Source organism: Notamacropus eugenii, chromosome 2 (genome assembly GCF_028372415.1).
Source record: "Notamacropus eugenii isolate mMacEug1 chromosome 2, mMacEug1.pri_v2, whole genome shotgun sequence".
NCBI lineage: Eukaryota > Metazoa > Chordata > Mammalia > Diprotodontia > Macropodidae > Notamacropus > Notamacropus eugenii.
This window is the reverse complement of record NC_092873.1, coordinates 123,211,230-123,228,732: the sequence shown is the minus strand read 5'-3', so window position 1 is coordinate 123,228,732 and position 17,503 is coordinate 123,211,230. Positions and strand designations below refer to the sequence as shown.

At 38.8% G+C, this 17,503-nt stretch overlaps 1 protein-coding gene across 1 annotated transcript in view; it reads left to right on the top strand.

The window, feature by feature from the left end:
• Positions 1 to 6,748: 6,748 nt before the first annotated feature.
• Positions 6,749 to 17,503, top strand: part of HMGCLL1 (3-hydroxy-3-methylglutaryl-CoA lyase like 1) — a 258,782-nt gene continuing 248,027 nt past the window's right edge. Inside the window, exon 1 of the mRNA XM_072642501.1 lies at positions 6,749 to 7,033. Coding sequence (XP_072498602.1) covers positions 6,926 to 7,033 — 108 coding nt within the window. The 5' untranslated portion in view covers positions 6,749 to 6,925. The remainder of the gene's footprint in view (positions 7,034 to 17,503) is intronic.

Below are 17,503 nucleotides of genomic sequence, written 5' to 3'. Positions count from 1 at the left end.
AACAGGTGTTTAAGATTACTTGAGGCAGATAAAATGAGAATAAACATGACTGACTTTCAAGGCCAAGCTAAGGAATTTAGGCAATAGGGAACCACTGAAGATTTTTTGAAAAGTACAGTGACATGATCTTGTAGTTGCATCAGAAGTTAAATATCTGGGGGGGGAGGAGCCAAGATGGTGGAGCAGAAAGACACACATAAGCTGGCTCCGAACCCACAGCCCATAAAATATATGTAAAGAAGAACTCCCAACAAATTCTGGAGCAGCAGAAGCCACAGAACAATGGAGTGGAGGAGATTTCTGTTCCAGAGAGACCTGAAAACCTGATGCAAAAGGTCCATCACTCACTGGACATGGAGGAGAGCCCAGCCTTGCCTTGGCCAAGCATCACCAAGAGGAGCAGATCCTAGCAGGCTTCAGGGACAGAATCTCCAGTGGCCGCGCAGGTCCCTCCACCCACAGGTGACAAGGGTCTGTGAGAGGGTCTCTTTGGCTGGTTGAGAGGGGAGTGGGGGGTCCCCATAACTCAGGCCCCCTCGGGAGGCAGCAGCGGGGCGGCAGTGGACAGGGGCTCCCCAAGCAGGCAGGAACCCAGATTCATTGTTGAAGGTCTCCACATAAACCCCCTGCCCCCACCTAAGCCCCTGAACTTAATCTCACACTGAATAGCAGCCCCGCCCCCGCCCCAAGCCCTGAGGCTGGGAAGCAACATTTGAATCTCAGACCCCAAGTGCTGGCTGGGAGGATCTGGAGGCGTGGTGGGTGTGGAAAGAAAACTCAGAAGTCAAGTCACTGGCTGGGAAAATGCCCAGAAAAGGGAAAAAAAAATTAAAAAAAAACTATAGAAGGTTACTTTCTTGGTGAACAGATAATTCCTCCCTCCCTTTCAGATGAGGAAGAACAATGCCTACCATCAGGGAAAAACACAGAAGTCAAGGCTTCTGTATCCCACACATCCAAAATAAATATTCAATGGGCTCAGGCCATGGAAGGGCTCAAAAAGGATTTTGAAAATCAAGTAAGAGAGGTGGAGGAAAAACTGGGAAGAGAAATGAGAGAGATGAAAGAAAGGCATGAAAAGCAGATCAACACCTTGCTAAAGGAGACTCAAAAAAATGCTGAAGAAAATAACACCTTGAAAAATATGCTAACTCAATTGGCAAAAGAGATTCAAAAAGTCAATGAGGAGAAGAATGCTTTCAAAAGCAGAATTAGCCAAATGGGAAAGGAGGTTCAAAAGCTCACTGAGGAAAATAGTTCTTTCAAAATTAGAATGCAACAGATGGAGGCTAATGACTTTATGAGAAACCAAGAAATCACAAAACAAAACCAAAAGAATGAAAAAATGGAAGATAATGTGAAATATCTCATTGGAGAAACAACTGACCTGGAAAATAGATCCAGGAGAGACAATTTAAAAATTATGGGCCTACCTGAAAGCCATGATCAAAAAAAGAGCCTAGACATCATCTTTCATGAAATTAGCAAGGAAAACTGCCCTGAGATTCTAGAACCAGAGGGCATATTCAAGGAATCCACCAATCACTGCCTGAAAGAGATCCAAAAAGAGAAACTCCTAGGAACGTTGTGGCCAAATTCCAGAGTTCCCTGGTCAAGGAGAAAATATTGCAAGCAGCTAGAAAGAAACAATTCAAGTATTGTGGAAATACAATCAGGATAACACAAGATCTAGAAGCTTCTACATTAAGGGATGGAAGGGCATGGAATATGATATTCCAGAAGTCAAAGGAACTAGGACTAAAACCAAGAATCACCTACCCAGAAAAAACTGAGTATAATACTTCAGGTGAAAAAAATGGTCTTTCAATGAAATTGGGGACTTTCAAGTATTCTTGATGAAAAGACCAGAGCTGAAAAGAAAATGTGACTTTCAAACACAAGAATGAAGAGAAGCATGAAAAGGTAAACAGCAAAGAGCAGGCATAAGGTACTTACTAAAGTTGAACTGTTTACATTCCTACATGGAAAGAAAATATTTTTAACTCTTCAAACTTTTCAGTATCTGGGTAGTGGGTGGGATTACACACATACACACACACACACACACACACAGAGCACAGAGTGAATTGAATAGGATGGGAGCATATCTTAAAAAAATGAAATTAAGTGGTGAAAGAGAAATATATCGGGAGAAAGGGAGAAATGGAATGGGGCAAATTATCTCTCATAAAAGAGGCAAGCAAAAGACTTTTTTAGTGGAGGGAAAAAGAAGGGAGGTGAGAGAAAAACATGAAGTTTACTCTCATCACATTCCACTAAAGGAAGGAATAAAATGCACACTCATTTTGCTATGAAAACCTATCTTACAATACAGGAAAGTGGGGGAGAAGGGGATAAGCAGGGTGGGGGGGAGGATGGAAGGGAGGGCAATGGGAGGAGGGACCAATTAGAAATCAACACTCTTGGGGAGGGACAGGATTAAAAGAGAGAATAGAAACAATGGGGGGCAGGATAGGATGGAGGGAAATATAGTTAGTCTTACACAACACGACTATTATGGAAGTCATTTGCAAAACTACACAGATATGGCCTATATTGAATTGCTTGCCTTCCAAAGGGAATGGGTGGGGAGGGAGGGATGAAGAGAAGTTGGAACTCAAAGTTTTAGGAACAACTGTTGAGTACTGTTCTTGCTACTAGGAAATAAGAAATGCAGGTAAAGGGGTATAGAAAGTTATCTGGCCCTACAGGACAAAAGAGAAGATGGGGACAAAGGAAGGGAGGGATGATAGAAGAGAGTGCAGATTGGTGATAGGGGCAATTAGAATGCTTGGTGTTTTGGGGTGGGGGGAGGGGAGAAATGGGGAGAAAATTTGGAACCCAAAATTTTGTGAAAATGAATGTCAAAAGTTAAATAAATTAATTAAAAAAATAAAATAAAAATAAAAAAAAGAAGTTAAATATCTATCAACTTGTAAGTCATTGTTTTATAGTGGAGTCAGCATTCCTTTGGAATATTGAGTTCTGGTCTGTACACCATGTTTCATAGAGATCACTGGCAAGCTAGAGATCTTCAATAAGACTTTTGAAACCTGGCATGAAGGAACTAGGGATATTTATTGTGCAGAATTGGTAAGTAGAGCAGGATTTGGAGGGTAGAAGGAAGATGTGACATCTGTCTTTAAACTTTTGAAGATTTCTCACTTGGAAGATGTATCAAATTTGTTTTGTTTGATCTCAAAAAAGCAGAACTGGGAACAAAGGGTGAGAATTACAACAAGGCACATTTTCACTTAATCTGTTTAAAAAATCTGGTAATGAGAGCTGACTCATAGTGAAATGGGTTATCTTGGATGATAGTTTGCCCATTACTGGAATTCTTCAAGGGAAGACTGGATGATCATCTGTGGAGACTGTTGCCAAGTAGATTAATATTTTAGGTATGGGGTGCAAGACTAGGTTGTTGAGGTTCCTTCTTTTCTGAAGATCTGTAAAATTGCTTATTATATTAAATGGAAGAATAATGGAGTGCTTGAGATGTCCCTGCTCTGTGGGAAACTGCCTAATGATTTCCTCAGCCAGTCCTTGCATCTGAGCGATTCCAGGGTCCTCTAAATTACCCTGGAGATATTTGTGTGCTTGCTTGTAGAAAGAAAGCAGGGAAGATAAGAGGCGATTTGTTTTCAACAGAAGTACTGATTCCCAGATCTCTTGGAGACTCTAATATAGATAAGAGTTGGAAATGGTTGGCATTTTGGAGAAATTAAGGGCTGAGGACAGAATAGCATTTTATTGTATGACTTGAATTAGTGTCACTTAGAAATTCAATTCAGTTTGAGAAGTGGAAAGACAAAAAAAATAAACTAAAGCTCATTTGTGCTGACAGAGAGGATGGATAGAAACAGTAAAAAACTAAAATGTTATCAGATATTACTTTGAACGCAGTTAAATATCAAATTCTGGTAAACTTCAGGGCTATGTTATTGAGAAATACATGCAACAGATTCAGGAGCTGAGGGGACGGGGGAAAGCCATGCAAGAGCAGAAGACATAAATGTCAGTTGAGCAGCAGGTAATTTCCTCTCCCTAGCCAGGAAGGTAATTGTATAGTATGTCCTCACTATATTCATTCTGCATACCAAGGAACTGCTTTCCTTAGACTGGAACACACATATCCTTTTCTTCATCCATTCTGTGGTTTTATTGTTAAATCCTGGAGCCTCTGAGATAGACATGTATCTGTTAACCAACAGAAACTTACAGAAACTTGTGTATGTATATCTATAGTTGTTGTTCATAACTGAAGAGGACCCAAATGACATCACTATGTCAGGGTCGATGTCCATTTTGTTCTACCGTCTGATCAGACCAATACAAGCTCAGAAGGTTCTGTCATAGTCGTATGAACATTTGGAATGGAGATGTCTCTAAATTTGTGCATCTCACATTTCTTTTGAGCTACTGCAATTCTACTTTTCTCACGGTGCATAATGTATTGTTTGATATCAGAATGCCATACTGGGCTGTCCTGTGCCAGTGTCTTCCATAATCTCTCATAATCAATTCCAAAGTTCTTCACAGAGACCTTGAAAATATCATTTTATCACTTCTTTCTGACCTCTGTGTGAATACTTGCCTTGTGTGAGCTCTCCATAAAATAGTAATTTAGGCAAACGTACCTTTGCAGTAGAATCTGAATGTTTGGCAATTTAGCTTGATAAAAGACCTTGGTGTTTGGCACCTTATCTTGCCAGGTTAACTTCAGAATCTTTCTAAAGCAATTCAAATGGAAGCAATTCAGTTTCCTGGCATGGCACTAGTATACTATACTTGTATGCCAGGTTTCACAGGCATACAATGAAGACAGCGCAACAGCTCTGTAGATTTTCAGTTTGGTAGACAGCCTAATACCTCTTCTCTCCCATACTTTCCTTTGCAGCCACACAAACACTGGGTTAGCTCTGGCAATGCATACTTTAATCTTATTATCTATGTGTACATCCTTGGAAAGTATAATGCCAAGATAAGTGAATTTAACTACAGAATTCAAAATTTCTCTATTTGCTGTAACTGATGGTTTCATGGATGGATGGTGCAGTGCTGTATAGTGGAGGACCCCTGTTTTCTTGATGTTAATTGTGAGGTCAATATTTGCACAAAAGAGAGAACTGGTTCATACTCTGTTGCATTTCAGCCTCAGCATTGAGCACATAGTTATCTGAGAACAGAAAGTTGTGCATTAACTCTCCCTCTGCTTTAGTTTTGACTTGTGGCCTTTTGAAGCTAGCAAGGTGTCCAACACACACACACACGTTTATATAGACATAAATGTTCACATATAAATGTGTTTACACATACATACATAGATGCATACATACATAGATTAACTACTTGCCATATTGTCTAGAGTATTGGCCTTGAAGTCAGGAAGACCAATCTTCTTGAGTTGCAATCTGGCCTCAGACACTAGCTACAAGACTTTGGGTGAGTCACTTAATCCTGTTTGCCTCATTACCTCATCTACAAAATGGGCTGTGGAAGGAAATGGCAAACAATTCTAGAATCTTTGCCACAGAAACCCCAAGTGGGATGACAAAGAATCAGACAAAATTAAAACAAAACTCTCTTTGTCTGTAATGTATATATGTGTGTGTTTGTCTTTCGTTGCTGAAGAAGACCATGCCATCAGAGAAATAATGACATGTCTTACACTTGACTTTGTTTTGAGTGAGGGAAGGCTGTGCAGGTCACGGACCTCACTTCTCCTCTAGAGCCATCTGAATTCAGATATCAGATATTCATCAGGATGACTGGAGATGACAGCATGAGGCAAGTGGGGTTAAGTAACTTGCCCAAGGTCACACAGTGGTCATATTTGAACTCAAGTCCTCCTGACTCCTGCACTGCTGTTCTATCCACTGCACCACCTAGCTGCCCATTGTATATATGTATGTATTTTATATGTATAATAGATGTATTATTGTGTATGTACATAAATCTGGAGCCCTTAACTTTGTGCTCCCATGTCAAGTACATCATTTGTCCGAGCATTGTGACACATCCACAATTCTCAATGTGTCTGAAGGTTTCATCTGAAATCATTCTCTATTCTCCTTCTCCTCAGTAGTCAATTGCTTTACAATTGTTAGGCCTGACAGAGATCTGGCATCCTCATTCATTTTACTTCTTTTAGTCCTGGATTCCTAATCTGAGTGTGTGCCTGTGTGTGCTCCCGCATGTGCATGGGTCAGACCCTTTGTCAGTCTGGTGAATCATGTGGACCCCAATATATGGGATTACAAATGAAATCACTTATACTGAAATAGATGTGACACAGGTACACACAGAAAAACACACAGACACGCACATATACACACATATATATACACGGACTTGCACTTTTTCTGTGGTCAGAGGTCCGGACCTGTGATTTCACAGATCTAAGGAACTCCCTGCTCCAAGGCAAAGTGGAACAGTTCTGCAATTTACATTCCTAGTCAGTTTCCTGGGGGCGATTAGAAATGAAAGGATCTGTCCAGCGTGATACACTCCACTTAGTTCAGAGGACGTACCTGAATTTCGGTGTTCCTAGGAAACTCTTTTTCTACATTAACTACTCCTTGAGCCATGCCCGTAGGAAGCACTTAATAACTGTTTGAAGTCGCATTAAACTGAGTCCCATTGACCTGAATCGAATTTTCCCCTATTTTCCCCAAGGATGAGCCTCGCAGGTGACAGGGGAACCTGCGGGGTTGGCACGGATAATTCTGGGCATGCTCAGTCGTGAGAGCAGGTTGCCCAGCAGGAGGAAGAGGCAGCGCTGGGTGGCTGCTTCTCCTTCGGGGCTCGCGGCGGACCCGAGGCTCGGGCTGGGGAAGAGGGGCCCCAGGACCAACCCCAAGCTGGGCCCTGCGCCCCAGGGCAGCTGCGGCGGCAGGCGGCCCGCAGAGTCGGCAGCACCGCCATGGGGAACATGCCGTCCGCCGTGAAGCACTGCCTGAGCTACCAGCATCTTCTCCGGGAGCATCTCGGAGTCGGGGAGCCGGTGGCCGGGGCGCTGGAGCCCGCGCAGGTACTGGCGTGCAGCCCCACCCCTATCCCGCGGGGGCACCGCCCGCCCCTCCCCCTCCCCGGCACTGCAGCCTCCACCCCTCCTGCCCCTTCTCCTAGCCCAGGTCTCTCCTGGCCCAGGTCTGTCCTGGTCCACGTCTCTCCTGGCCCAGGTCTCTCCTGGCCCACGTCTCTCTTGGCCCACGTCTCTCTTGGCCTTGTCCGCTGTTTCAGAGGTGGCCCCACCCTGACCAGCCTCCCCTTGTCTTTCCCATCTCCATCCATGGTCACACGTAAACCTGGTCACCTCCCCGCCTGACCCCGCCCCCCCCAAACAAGTTCCCCTGGAGCCCCTCCCTGTTGTTTGTGTTCGTTGTTATGTCAGGGCAGGGGCATGTTATGCAATCCGTGCCCTTTGTGTAACACCAGACACCGCTCTCATCCCAGCCCCCTAGACGAGAAACAGAGACTTTGGAGTCATCTTATACTAAGGGAGAAAAGGAAGTGAAGGCAAAATGAAGGTTATGGAGACACGCTGGGTTCTAATTGTACAGCATGACATGCATTCATTGACGGGCAGAAATTTTCCTTTGTGTCCATAAAGAGTCAGAGGAGGGTAGGAATGTAAATGGGGAATTGCAGACTGTAAAATCTTACTTCAAATCTTTCCCATCAGCCTACTGGAGTATAATAGTTAGATGGCTGTCACCCATGGCTAATGCCATTTACAAAAGTCTTATCTTCAACACACGCTCCCCCCCAGCACTTAAAGGAAAAAAAAATATATACATACATATGTGTATATAAATATACATATATGTGGAAATTTCTTTTTTTTCTTAAAAAGCAAGCTGAAACGATAGGGAAAAAAAGCGCATTACATAGTTCAGTGATCATGCAAAATGTAAGTGGGTTAGGGATACCAGGAATTCATAGTTTTTTAATTGTCATGGTATAAAAAAATAGTATGAAACAAAATCTTAATTTGATGTCAAGAAAAATTTTATTAGCCTTACTAATAACTATTAACTTTCAATGGATAAATATAGTAATAATAGTAAATGATAGTGACAGTCGCAGAGACATAACTATATCAGAATAATTAGCCAGTTTCTTTTGTATTTTCATTTTATAACCCTTTATAATAAGGATAATCATGACAAAATATTACTTTTGACTCCACTAATTTAGATGATTCAGTAAATCAAGCATTTTGAGCACAGACTTAGTTTTCTGTGGCATATGAGGAATGAAAGTTTTGTCAGGAAATATATATATATATAAAGTGAGGCATTTTTACCTGGCCCTACATCAAGGGCTTTTAACCATGTGCATGTGTGATGGACCTCTCTGGAAATTTTTTGAAACATATGAACTCATCCATATTGTTTCCTACTTTTATAATGGAAGGAAATGCTAAATTTCGATGAGAAGTTAGTGAAAATACAGATGCATTTTTTCCCATCTAAGTTCATGGACTCCCTAAAATCTATCCAGGGACTCTAATTAAGAACTCCCCGTCCCCCCACTGCCCTAGAGTTTGTATCTTTCATTTATTTTTGTTTTATAGATACATTTTGTTTTTACTATATAGTCATACCCTGATATTTCCCATGCTAAACAATAGAATGAATCTTTTTTAACAAAAGAAGCCAAACTATTAACCTCATAGGACAGCATATACAGCATTTCCATACCCTTGTCTCCTACCTTTCTATTAAGAGGAAGTGCTTCATCATTTACTCATTTATTTCCTAGACTAAGCTAAATCTTTTAGCATACATTCCATTTACAGTGGATGCACCAAAAAGACATTCTTTTAGGTTTTAACATTTTTAGATCACCTGTTACTTAAAACAGTATATCTCTACTACTCAATCCATATCCTAGTCAAACTCACAACATGACAACAGCCTCCAACACCCCCAGCTGAGGCTGGAGTGATCATAGGATCAAGGTTTTAGAACTGAAAGGTACTTTAGAGATCATCTAGTCCAGTTCCTTCATTTTACAGATGAAGAATAGACATTCAGAAAGGCAGAATACAAACGAAACCAAAACAGAAACCAACCTCCTCCATTACTTTTCTTTTTGTCTCTCTTTTTTTGTCTTTATTGACCTAGTGTCTGAACCTTCTGGGACTTGGATTGACTATTGCGCAGCTCTTTTCAGATACTTTTTATGGACTGCTAAGCCACTGTCAAAGATGACAGGTTGATGGATGAACAGTTTTTGGTAGTGTCTGCCATTCCCAAGAGATCTGTGCTACTAATGTTAGCAGAAGTGATGACTTACTAAATAAGGCAAAGGGTGGATCAGACCACAAGATTCACATTAGGGTCATAGGAATTAGAGTTGGCAGGGAGCTTATCCATGATTTAGAGTCTAGACAAGTCCTTTCAGTATTTTATGTGAGGAAACTGAGGCCCAGAGAAGTTAAAGGACTTGCCCAGAGTCACACAGGTTATAAAAAGCAGAGGTGGCATTTAAACTAGGCAACTTGGTGGTATAGTGGACAGAATGCCCAGCTTGGGTCAGGAAGACCTGAGTTAAAATTCTAGCAGTGTGTCCCTGGACAAGTCACTTAAATTCTGCCTCAGTTTCCTTATCTATAAAATGGCCCTCTCTAGGTTGTGAGGATCAATTAAATTATAATTGTAAAGTGTTAAGCACAGTGCCTGGCACATACTAGTGCTATATAGATGTTAGTCTTCATTATTATTAACCCAACTCTTCCAACTACTTTAAAATCTATTACATATTCCATTAAGCTCAAGAAAACCTTTTGAGCTTCTTCGGAAAAAAGAGAATTAAGTAATGAGAAGAGTCGATATGTTTGTATAGGAAATCTATATTCTTCTTGCTGACAGTGGGAGACATTCACTTTTATTTATGTTTCCCTATCTGCGCCTCCAAATTGACCTTGTCGTCATATATAGGAGTAATAAATTTAAAAAGAAAAGAAAACGAAGAAAAGTGGTAGAGAATGCTTCAGACATTAAAAGGCTCAAGGGCCCTTTCTAGTAAAACAATCCAGTTTCCTGTATTCTTATTCTGTGGGTAACCTGAATAGCTTTCTAGTATTCATTCGGTTTTCTAAATAGGTTTCTCAGTTTGAAACACAATACTTTGACTGACCGCGAGTGTTTTAGTCATCTCAGCAGCTGTGTTATTTTTATAATCACTGCTAAGACTACTTACTACTACTACTACTACTACTACTGCTACTACTGCTACTACTACTACTACTACTACTACTACTACTACTACTACTACTACTACTACTACTACCACCACTACTGCTGCTGCTGCTGCTGCTACTACCACTGTTATAAAAGGGCTTTGCATAATTCTCCCATTTGATCCTTATAACAATGCAGTGAGTTCAATAACATACATAGTTGTTCTTCTCCCTTATTTTACAAATGAGGAAACTGACTTTCAAAAAATGGTATGTTGTTTGCTGATTGTCACAAAACTAGTAAAATGTTGAGGTAAAGGATGAGTCCAAGTTTTTTTGACTTCACATTCAGGATTATTTTTTACAAATAACGTTCTGCCTTTCTAGGTATAGTATTTGTCATTAAAATAAATACATTTTCATTCTTATTTTTTTATCAGTTTGGTCAGGATGAATTAGTTCCTAAAAGCCTAACAATATCTGGACTGAATTATAAAATCTAGTTTCTCAGCTTGGAAAACTAAAGAGTGAGTGTGTGTCTGTGTGTGTATACATGCATACACACATGTGTATGCATGTATGCATGTATATGTATACACACACTCACACTTTAGTTTGAATATTGCTACCTGAATGTGTGTGTATCACATTACAAATACATCTGTATCTTGTATGTAGTATTTTTCATGTACAAATAAGATCACAAAGAACAGTTCAGTATTTTGTGCCATTATATATATAATGATCCTTATAAAATTAGTGTTTTACTTCAGTCTCTTCGGGGGGTTTTCTGATCATCACACTAGATTGAATACAAACCAGTCTACCCATTTTGTGGTCATTATGGTTCTACTGATGCATTACAGAATAGTTCCAGTGGCTCAAGTTAGTCAATCCATAAATCTGGTAACATTTATTAAGTACCTATTATATGGGAGACAATGTGCTAATAACTGTGAATCCAAAGAAAGACAAAAGACAGTTCTTGCTCTAGAAGAGCTAAGGATCTAATGGGGGAGACGATAAGCAAACACCTATTTACAAACAATGTCCAAGTAAGTTGGAAATAATCCATAGGTGGAAGTAAGTAGCATTAAGGGAAATGGGGACAAGCTTCCTGTAGAAGGTAGGATTTTAGAGAGGACTTGAAGGAACACAGAGAAGCCAGGAGGAGAATATGAAGCAGAAGAGACAGAGTTCCATCCATGAGAGACAGCCAACAAAAATTCCTGGCCTAGGGAAATTGATGTCATGTTAAAGGAACAGAAAAGAGGCCAATGTCATTAGTTCCCAAAGTAAATGGGAAGGGGAGACGTGAGGAAGGAGTAAGAAAACTGGAAAGGCTAGAGAAAGTTATGAAGTAATTTTAGCCCAGCATATAGAAGTTAAAAATGTTTCCTTTAACATTTCAGCATCTCTGAAAGGTAAAGTGAGAAGCAAAGGCAAAATGAATTAAAGTGCCAAGGCATATGATAGGAGAATCAGAATGAGAATTCAGGTTCCTTGATGCCAAATTTAGTGCCTTTCCCACAAGTATGCACTTTCTTTCTGTGACAGAATTGTATCAGACATCATTTCTCATAACCTCAGATGGCTTTACAGATTAATATTTTTAACCTAATTTGGGATCTAGGGATCCCTAAGGGTCCATGGTGGTTCATGTAGAGGTCTCTCCAAATATTTACAGGGTCAAAAGATGGTGTATCTTTGGAATAGGGATGGAGTAGGAATGTTCCAAGGGGAAAGAAACAGAAAATGAGGATTCTTTCCATTGAAAATGAGTCTAAAAACTTTAGTCATAGGTCGAAGGGGATAACAAAAATTTAGAAAGGGGGGAAAACATAACATTATGTGATTCACTGGAATTGGGGATATTAATGGGTCTATGAAATAACTATGGTGTTGCTGCATCAAATAATTCAACCTTCCAATGCCTTATTCTAGATAATATTTTCCTGGACAACAAGGGTCCCCTTCAAAACACTAGTATCCAACTCTCTGTAATGGTACAAACCTTCAGAATAAAATCATTTCCCCACTAGATCAATGTTCCTAACAGCCTTTCAAATATGTGGTATCGGAGATGTCAAGTTTAGTCTGAAATGTTAAATTCCAGGCTGAACTATTTATCGTCATGGAAGACTGTGGCAGTATGTATTTTTCTGTTAATGTAAATAATGACTTGTGCTTGTATGTCATGATTCTCAGAATAAGCACAAAATATTTCAATATCTTGATGAGTGTCAGGAAAAAAACAAGCAGTGTCCACCATTTTGTGGATAAGAGATTTGAAGATATAGATAGTGATTCAGTAGTAGATCACGATGACTTAGAGAGCATTTGTTTCTTTACACACACACACACACACACAAATATGCACACATACAAATTTACAAACTTCTAGAACACATGAATGAAATGGAATGAATGGAAAAGCATTTATTTAGTGCTCACTTTGTGTAAAGCAGTGTGCTCAGTGCTGAGGACACAGGCCAAAAAACCAAGATATCCCCTGTCTAGGAATTTTCATTCTAACAGGGAGATAGCATATATAGGACAATTCACCTATAGAGCCAATCAAAAGGCCTACTGGTCCTGAGGGCCCAATAATAAGGAAGATAATAATTTTTATTATTTATTGTCACTTCTATTGATAAAACTCTCTTTGATGTTGAGCCATAGATAGTATTAAAGACTTTAGTGAATACTTTCTTTTTTCAGTCTTCCCTAGTGATGGCTGTTGAAGCCAAAGCAACTTCAGATCAGGGCCTGGGCTGTAAGTCAGGTTAGTCCACAGGAGGAGAGGGAAATGCTGTACTCATCTGAGACTTGCCTACCTCTTCACATTTGTTCAAATTGGCCTTATAGCAAAGAAACTAGATACAAAAGGAGACGCCCATCAATTAGAGAGTGGTTGAATTAATTATGACTGCCATAGATTGCTGTTATTGTAATAAGAAATGATGAAAGGGGTAGTTTTAGAGGAACATTGCAAGACTTGTATGAACTGATGCAAACCGAAATGAGAAGCAGGAGAATTATTTATACAGTAGAATTATTTATACAGGGAATTATTTAATACAGTATTATTTATACAGTCACAACATTGCAAAGAAAAACAACTTTGATAATTGGTTTTTATATGACATTTTAAGGATCGCCAAGATATTTTCCATATGTTGTCTCATATGTTCTTCACAACAGTCCTATAAGCTAAGTACAGAAAGTCATTGGGGTTGCTGTTTTTAGCGATCCCCTTTGGGGTTTTCTTGGCAAAGATACTGGAGTGGTTTGCCATTTCCTTCTCCAGCTCTTTTACAGATGAGGAAACTGAGGTAAAGTGACTTGCCCAGGAGTCACACAGCTAGTAAGGAACTGAGGCCAGATGTGAACCTGGGTCTTCCTGACTGTACCACCTAGTTGCCCTCCCAAAAGTCTTAGTGCATTTTAAAGTTTCAGCAACTTTAGAGTACAAAATCTACAAATTTTAAAACAAAAAAATTGGAAGGTATATTATTTAATATTTTAGAATATTTATATTTCTTTTGGGGATAATAAATAGTTATTTAATTATCCATTAATTAATTTATCCAAATTCCCTCTCTACTCTTTCCTACCCATTAAGGAGGCAAGAGAAACAAAACCCGTTACACATATTGTATAGCCATACAAAACAAATTTCCAAATTACCCATGTTGCAAAAAAAAATTTTTTTAAATGAGAAAAAGATGAAAAAAAATTCTTTACTACGTATTTTGAGTTCATTGGTTCTCTATCTGAAAGTCAACAGCATCTTTCATCACAAGTCCTGAATTGTCATGGATGATTGTGTTGATCAGACTTATTAATACGTTCAAAGTAGTTTAGCTTGACAATATTGCTACTATTGTGTAGATTATTGTACTGATATGACTCACTTTACTTGGCATCATCATATAGATTTTACCATTTTTTTCCTGAAACCATCCCCTTCCTCATTTCTAATACCACAGTAGTACTCCATCACATTCATATACTACAGATTTTTCAGCCACTTTCCAAAACTAAGGATGAGATGGATTTTCAAATGAATTCTACAAATATTTGAAGAACAGTTAATTCTCATACCAAATAAAATGTTTGAAACATAGGTAAAGATGGAGTCCTACCAAATTCCTTCTATGACACAAATATATTTTGATACCTAAAGAATGGAGAGCAAAAATAGAAAGAAAATTGTAGATCAATTTCCATAATGAATACGGATACAAAAATTTTAAATACAACACTAGTAAGGAAATTACAGGGATATATCATAAAGATCATAGACTATGTTCAGGATGGATTTTACCCAGGATTGTATGACTGGTTCAATATTAGGAAGACATAAGCATAGTATACCATGTCAACAAAAAAAACAACAAAAATCCCCCAAAGCTTTTTGACAAAATACAATACTACCAGATAGTAAAGGAACAAATGGAAACTTTCTTAGAATGACTGGTAGTATATTTAAAACCAAAAACAAACATTAGCTGTAATGGAGACAATCTAGAAACCTTTCCCACAATATGAGAGGTGAACGACCACCACTCCTGCCTCTGCTGCTGCTGGGGTCACAGAGTCTGACATGACTGAAATGACTCAACAGTAATGGAGCATCTGAAGTGCTTAACATAGTTCCCTGCATATTGTAGGAGCTTAATAAATGCTTATTTCTTTTATTTGATTTGATAATTATATAAAAACAATAGGGAAAAATAAAAATTACTTAAAAAAAACTATAGTATTAACCTCATTTTACGATTAAGAAAACTGAAGTTGAGAGTTTTTATGTGACCTCCATAATCACTTATTTTCTAAGTGAATATAATTCAAAATCCTAACTCAATTTACATAAAGCTTTTTCCATTGCTTTATACTATCTATATGCATCTCTTTTGCCTCTCAGGCAGTATGAGTATGCTCTATAGAAAGAATTAATCCTTGCTTCAAAGTCCTTTACATCTACAAGGAACTCAAAGAACATGTTCCAGCAGCATGTAATAGTCTGTGTGCTATTTTGATCAAATATTCTGAGGTTATGAAATGAGTAAAGGGCCAGGGAAAAATATTAGGAAAAAAACAACCCTATATTGAGGTGCTTAACTAGGTAAGATTATTTGAAGTGATTAAAATATTGTACTTTTTTAAAACTTTTCTATAATATTTTGAGAAGTAAAATGATAAAATGTTATTATTTTATATAATTTTTGATGTCAAATTGGACAGGCTTTTCTATTATGGTATTATGTTAGAAATCTATGAACCACCAAATACTTTTCTATCTAAATTTGAGAACTCAGAATTATGTAAATAGTAAAAAATTGTGCAGTTATATCATTTGGTTTCATATTATTACCATTTTATTTTTTCCTCTCTTTATCTCTTAACAAACCAACAAAAAAAAATCTAACTTTACACAAACATCATAGCAATTCTACATCATTAATGCACTTGTATTTTGTTCCCTCTATCCTACCCCCTTCCACAGATTCCCTGCCTTTTTTTCTTTCTTTCTTTTTCAACCTAATTCTTCCATGGCCTCCCCCAAACATTCTTCATATGACATAGCTTCCAAATTCATTCAGTATTCTGGGCTAGCCTCCAGTTTAACAGTATCCTTCTTGGAGTGTAGTACACAGATTGGGCAGAATGCTCTATATATAGTTTAAGTAACACAAAGTATGATAGCATTAGTACTTTCCTTGATGTAGAACCCATGTTTCTCATAATGCATCATTAACTTTCATAGAAAATGCTGACATAGTCTCAGTCTACATTAAGATGAATACAGTTGATCATAAACTCAGTCGGAGTCAGAAGTGTGATTCATCTGCTGGGCATAGATAGGTTAGATAGGCTAGATAGATAGACGTATTATTTGATTGCTACAAGAAGTGTAAATCAGGAAACTCATTTAACAGTGCAGGTCAGCTCCTTATCTGTATTCACAATTTTAGAGAGTTGTCTAGAGAGCTCCTTGTTGTTCAGGCATTTCAGTTGTGTCTGATTCTCCATGACACCAGTTGGGGTTTTCTTGGCAGAGATACTGAAGTGATTTGCCATTTTCTTCTCCAGGCCATTTTATAGATGAGTAAACTGAGACAAATGGGGTTAAGTGACTTGCCCAGGGGCACACAGCCAGTATGTTTTAGAGAAAAGAATTGAGCCAACGTCTTCCTGGCTTTGAGGCCAGCTTCCTGTTTGCTGTATCATACTGTCTCTCACGTTAATTCCTGTTAAAGCATCTTGCCCCACCCTTCACCATAGTTTACTAAATAATTTTGGATATTATTCAGGCCAGTGCTATCAACATACAACTGAAAGGTGAAAAGGAGATAAGAAAGCAGGAGTGAGATAAAGGAGAAAGAGTAGACATGTCTTTGCAGGTCTCAGTTCTTCTTTCCCTTTTTACCAGGTAACAGTCCAAGAGTTTGTGGGGTTTTCCCATCCTGAGGACTCTTCAAATATACCCACATTGGGTGAAGAGGATTCAGCCTTCTGCGGTATTTCCCACATTTTCTGTTATTCCCCCTAATTCTTTGGCCTCATTAATTCACTGATATTATTCCCAGGAAGACTTCTCTGTCACACATACACACACACACACACTCACACACACTCACACACACACACACTCACACACACACACACTCCCTAGTCCTCTCCCTGGACTATAATAGTCTTGACATTATAAAGGTTTATTCTTCAATACTTGCTACAACTTGGGCTCTTACTTTCTCTTGTTCCAGCTGGCTTTCTTTTCTTTTTTTTTTTTAACATTAGCTCTGAGTTCTTCATAGATCCCTGACTTCTTGGATACAGGCTCACTTTGTCCTCTAATCATTTTCCCTGTCCTCATCTTCCCTTTCATTTCTGTGTTTCTTAATCCTGAGTCCTCTTCTGTCTTACCCCAGGGATCTGGGCTGCCCAGTTGTGGCTTTTGGAATTTTCAGAATGTTCTTAATAGTGAGAGACAATCCCATTAAAAAAAATGATTTTTAGTCAGAAGTTTAACAAAATCTTATTTTTTGAGGCATGCTTTCTTAACGTAAATGCTGATTTAGTGGGGTCAAAACTGTGGAAACCCATAGGTCTGGTGTCTAAACAGGAACAGCCATTGTCTTTAATTCCATAAAGTTAGACAATTTCAGTTGAAGTTTAAACACTTTAATTTCCATTGTGCATTCATGGAGAGATCTCCAGTAGGAGGCTGAGATCTGGGTCTTGAGAAAGCCAGGGAAACCAAGAGCCAGGAGTGAAGTGGAAAGCATTGAAGGCATGACTGAA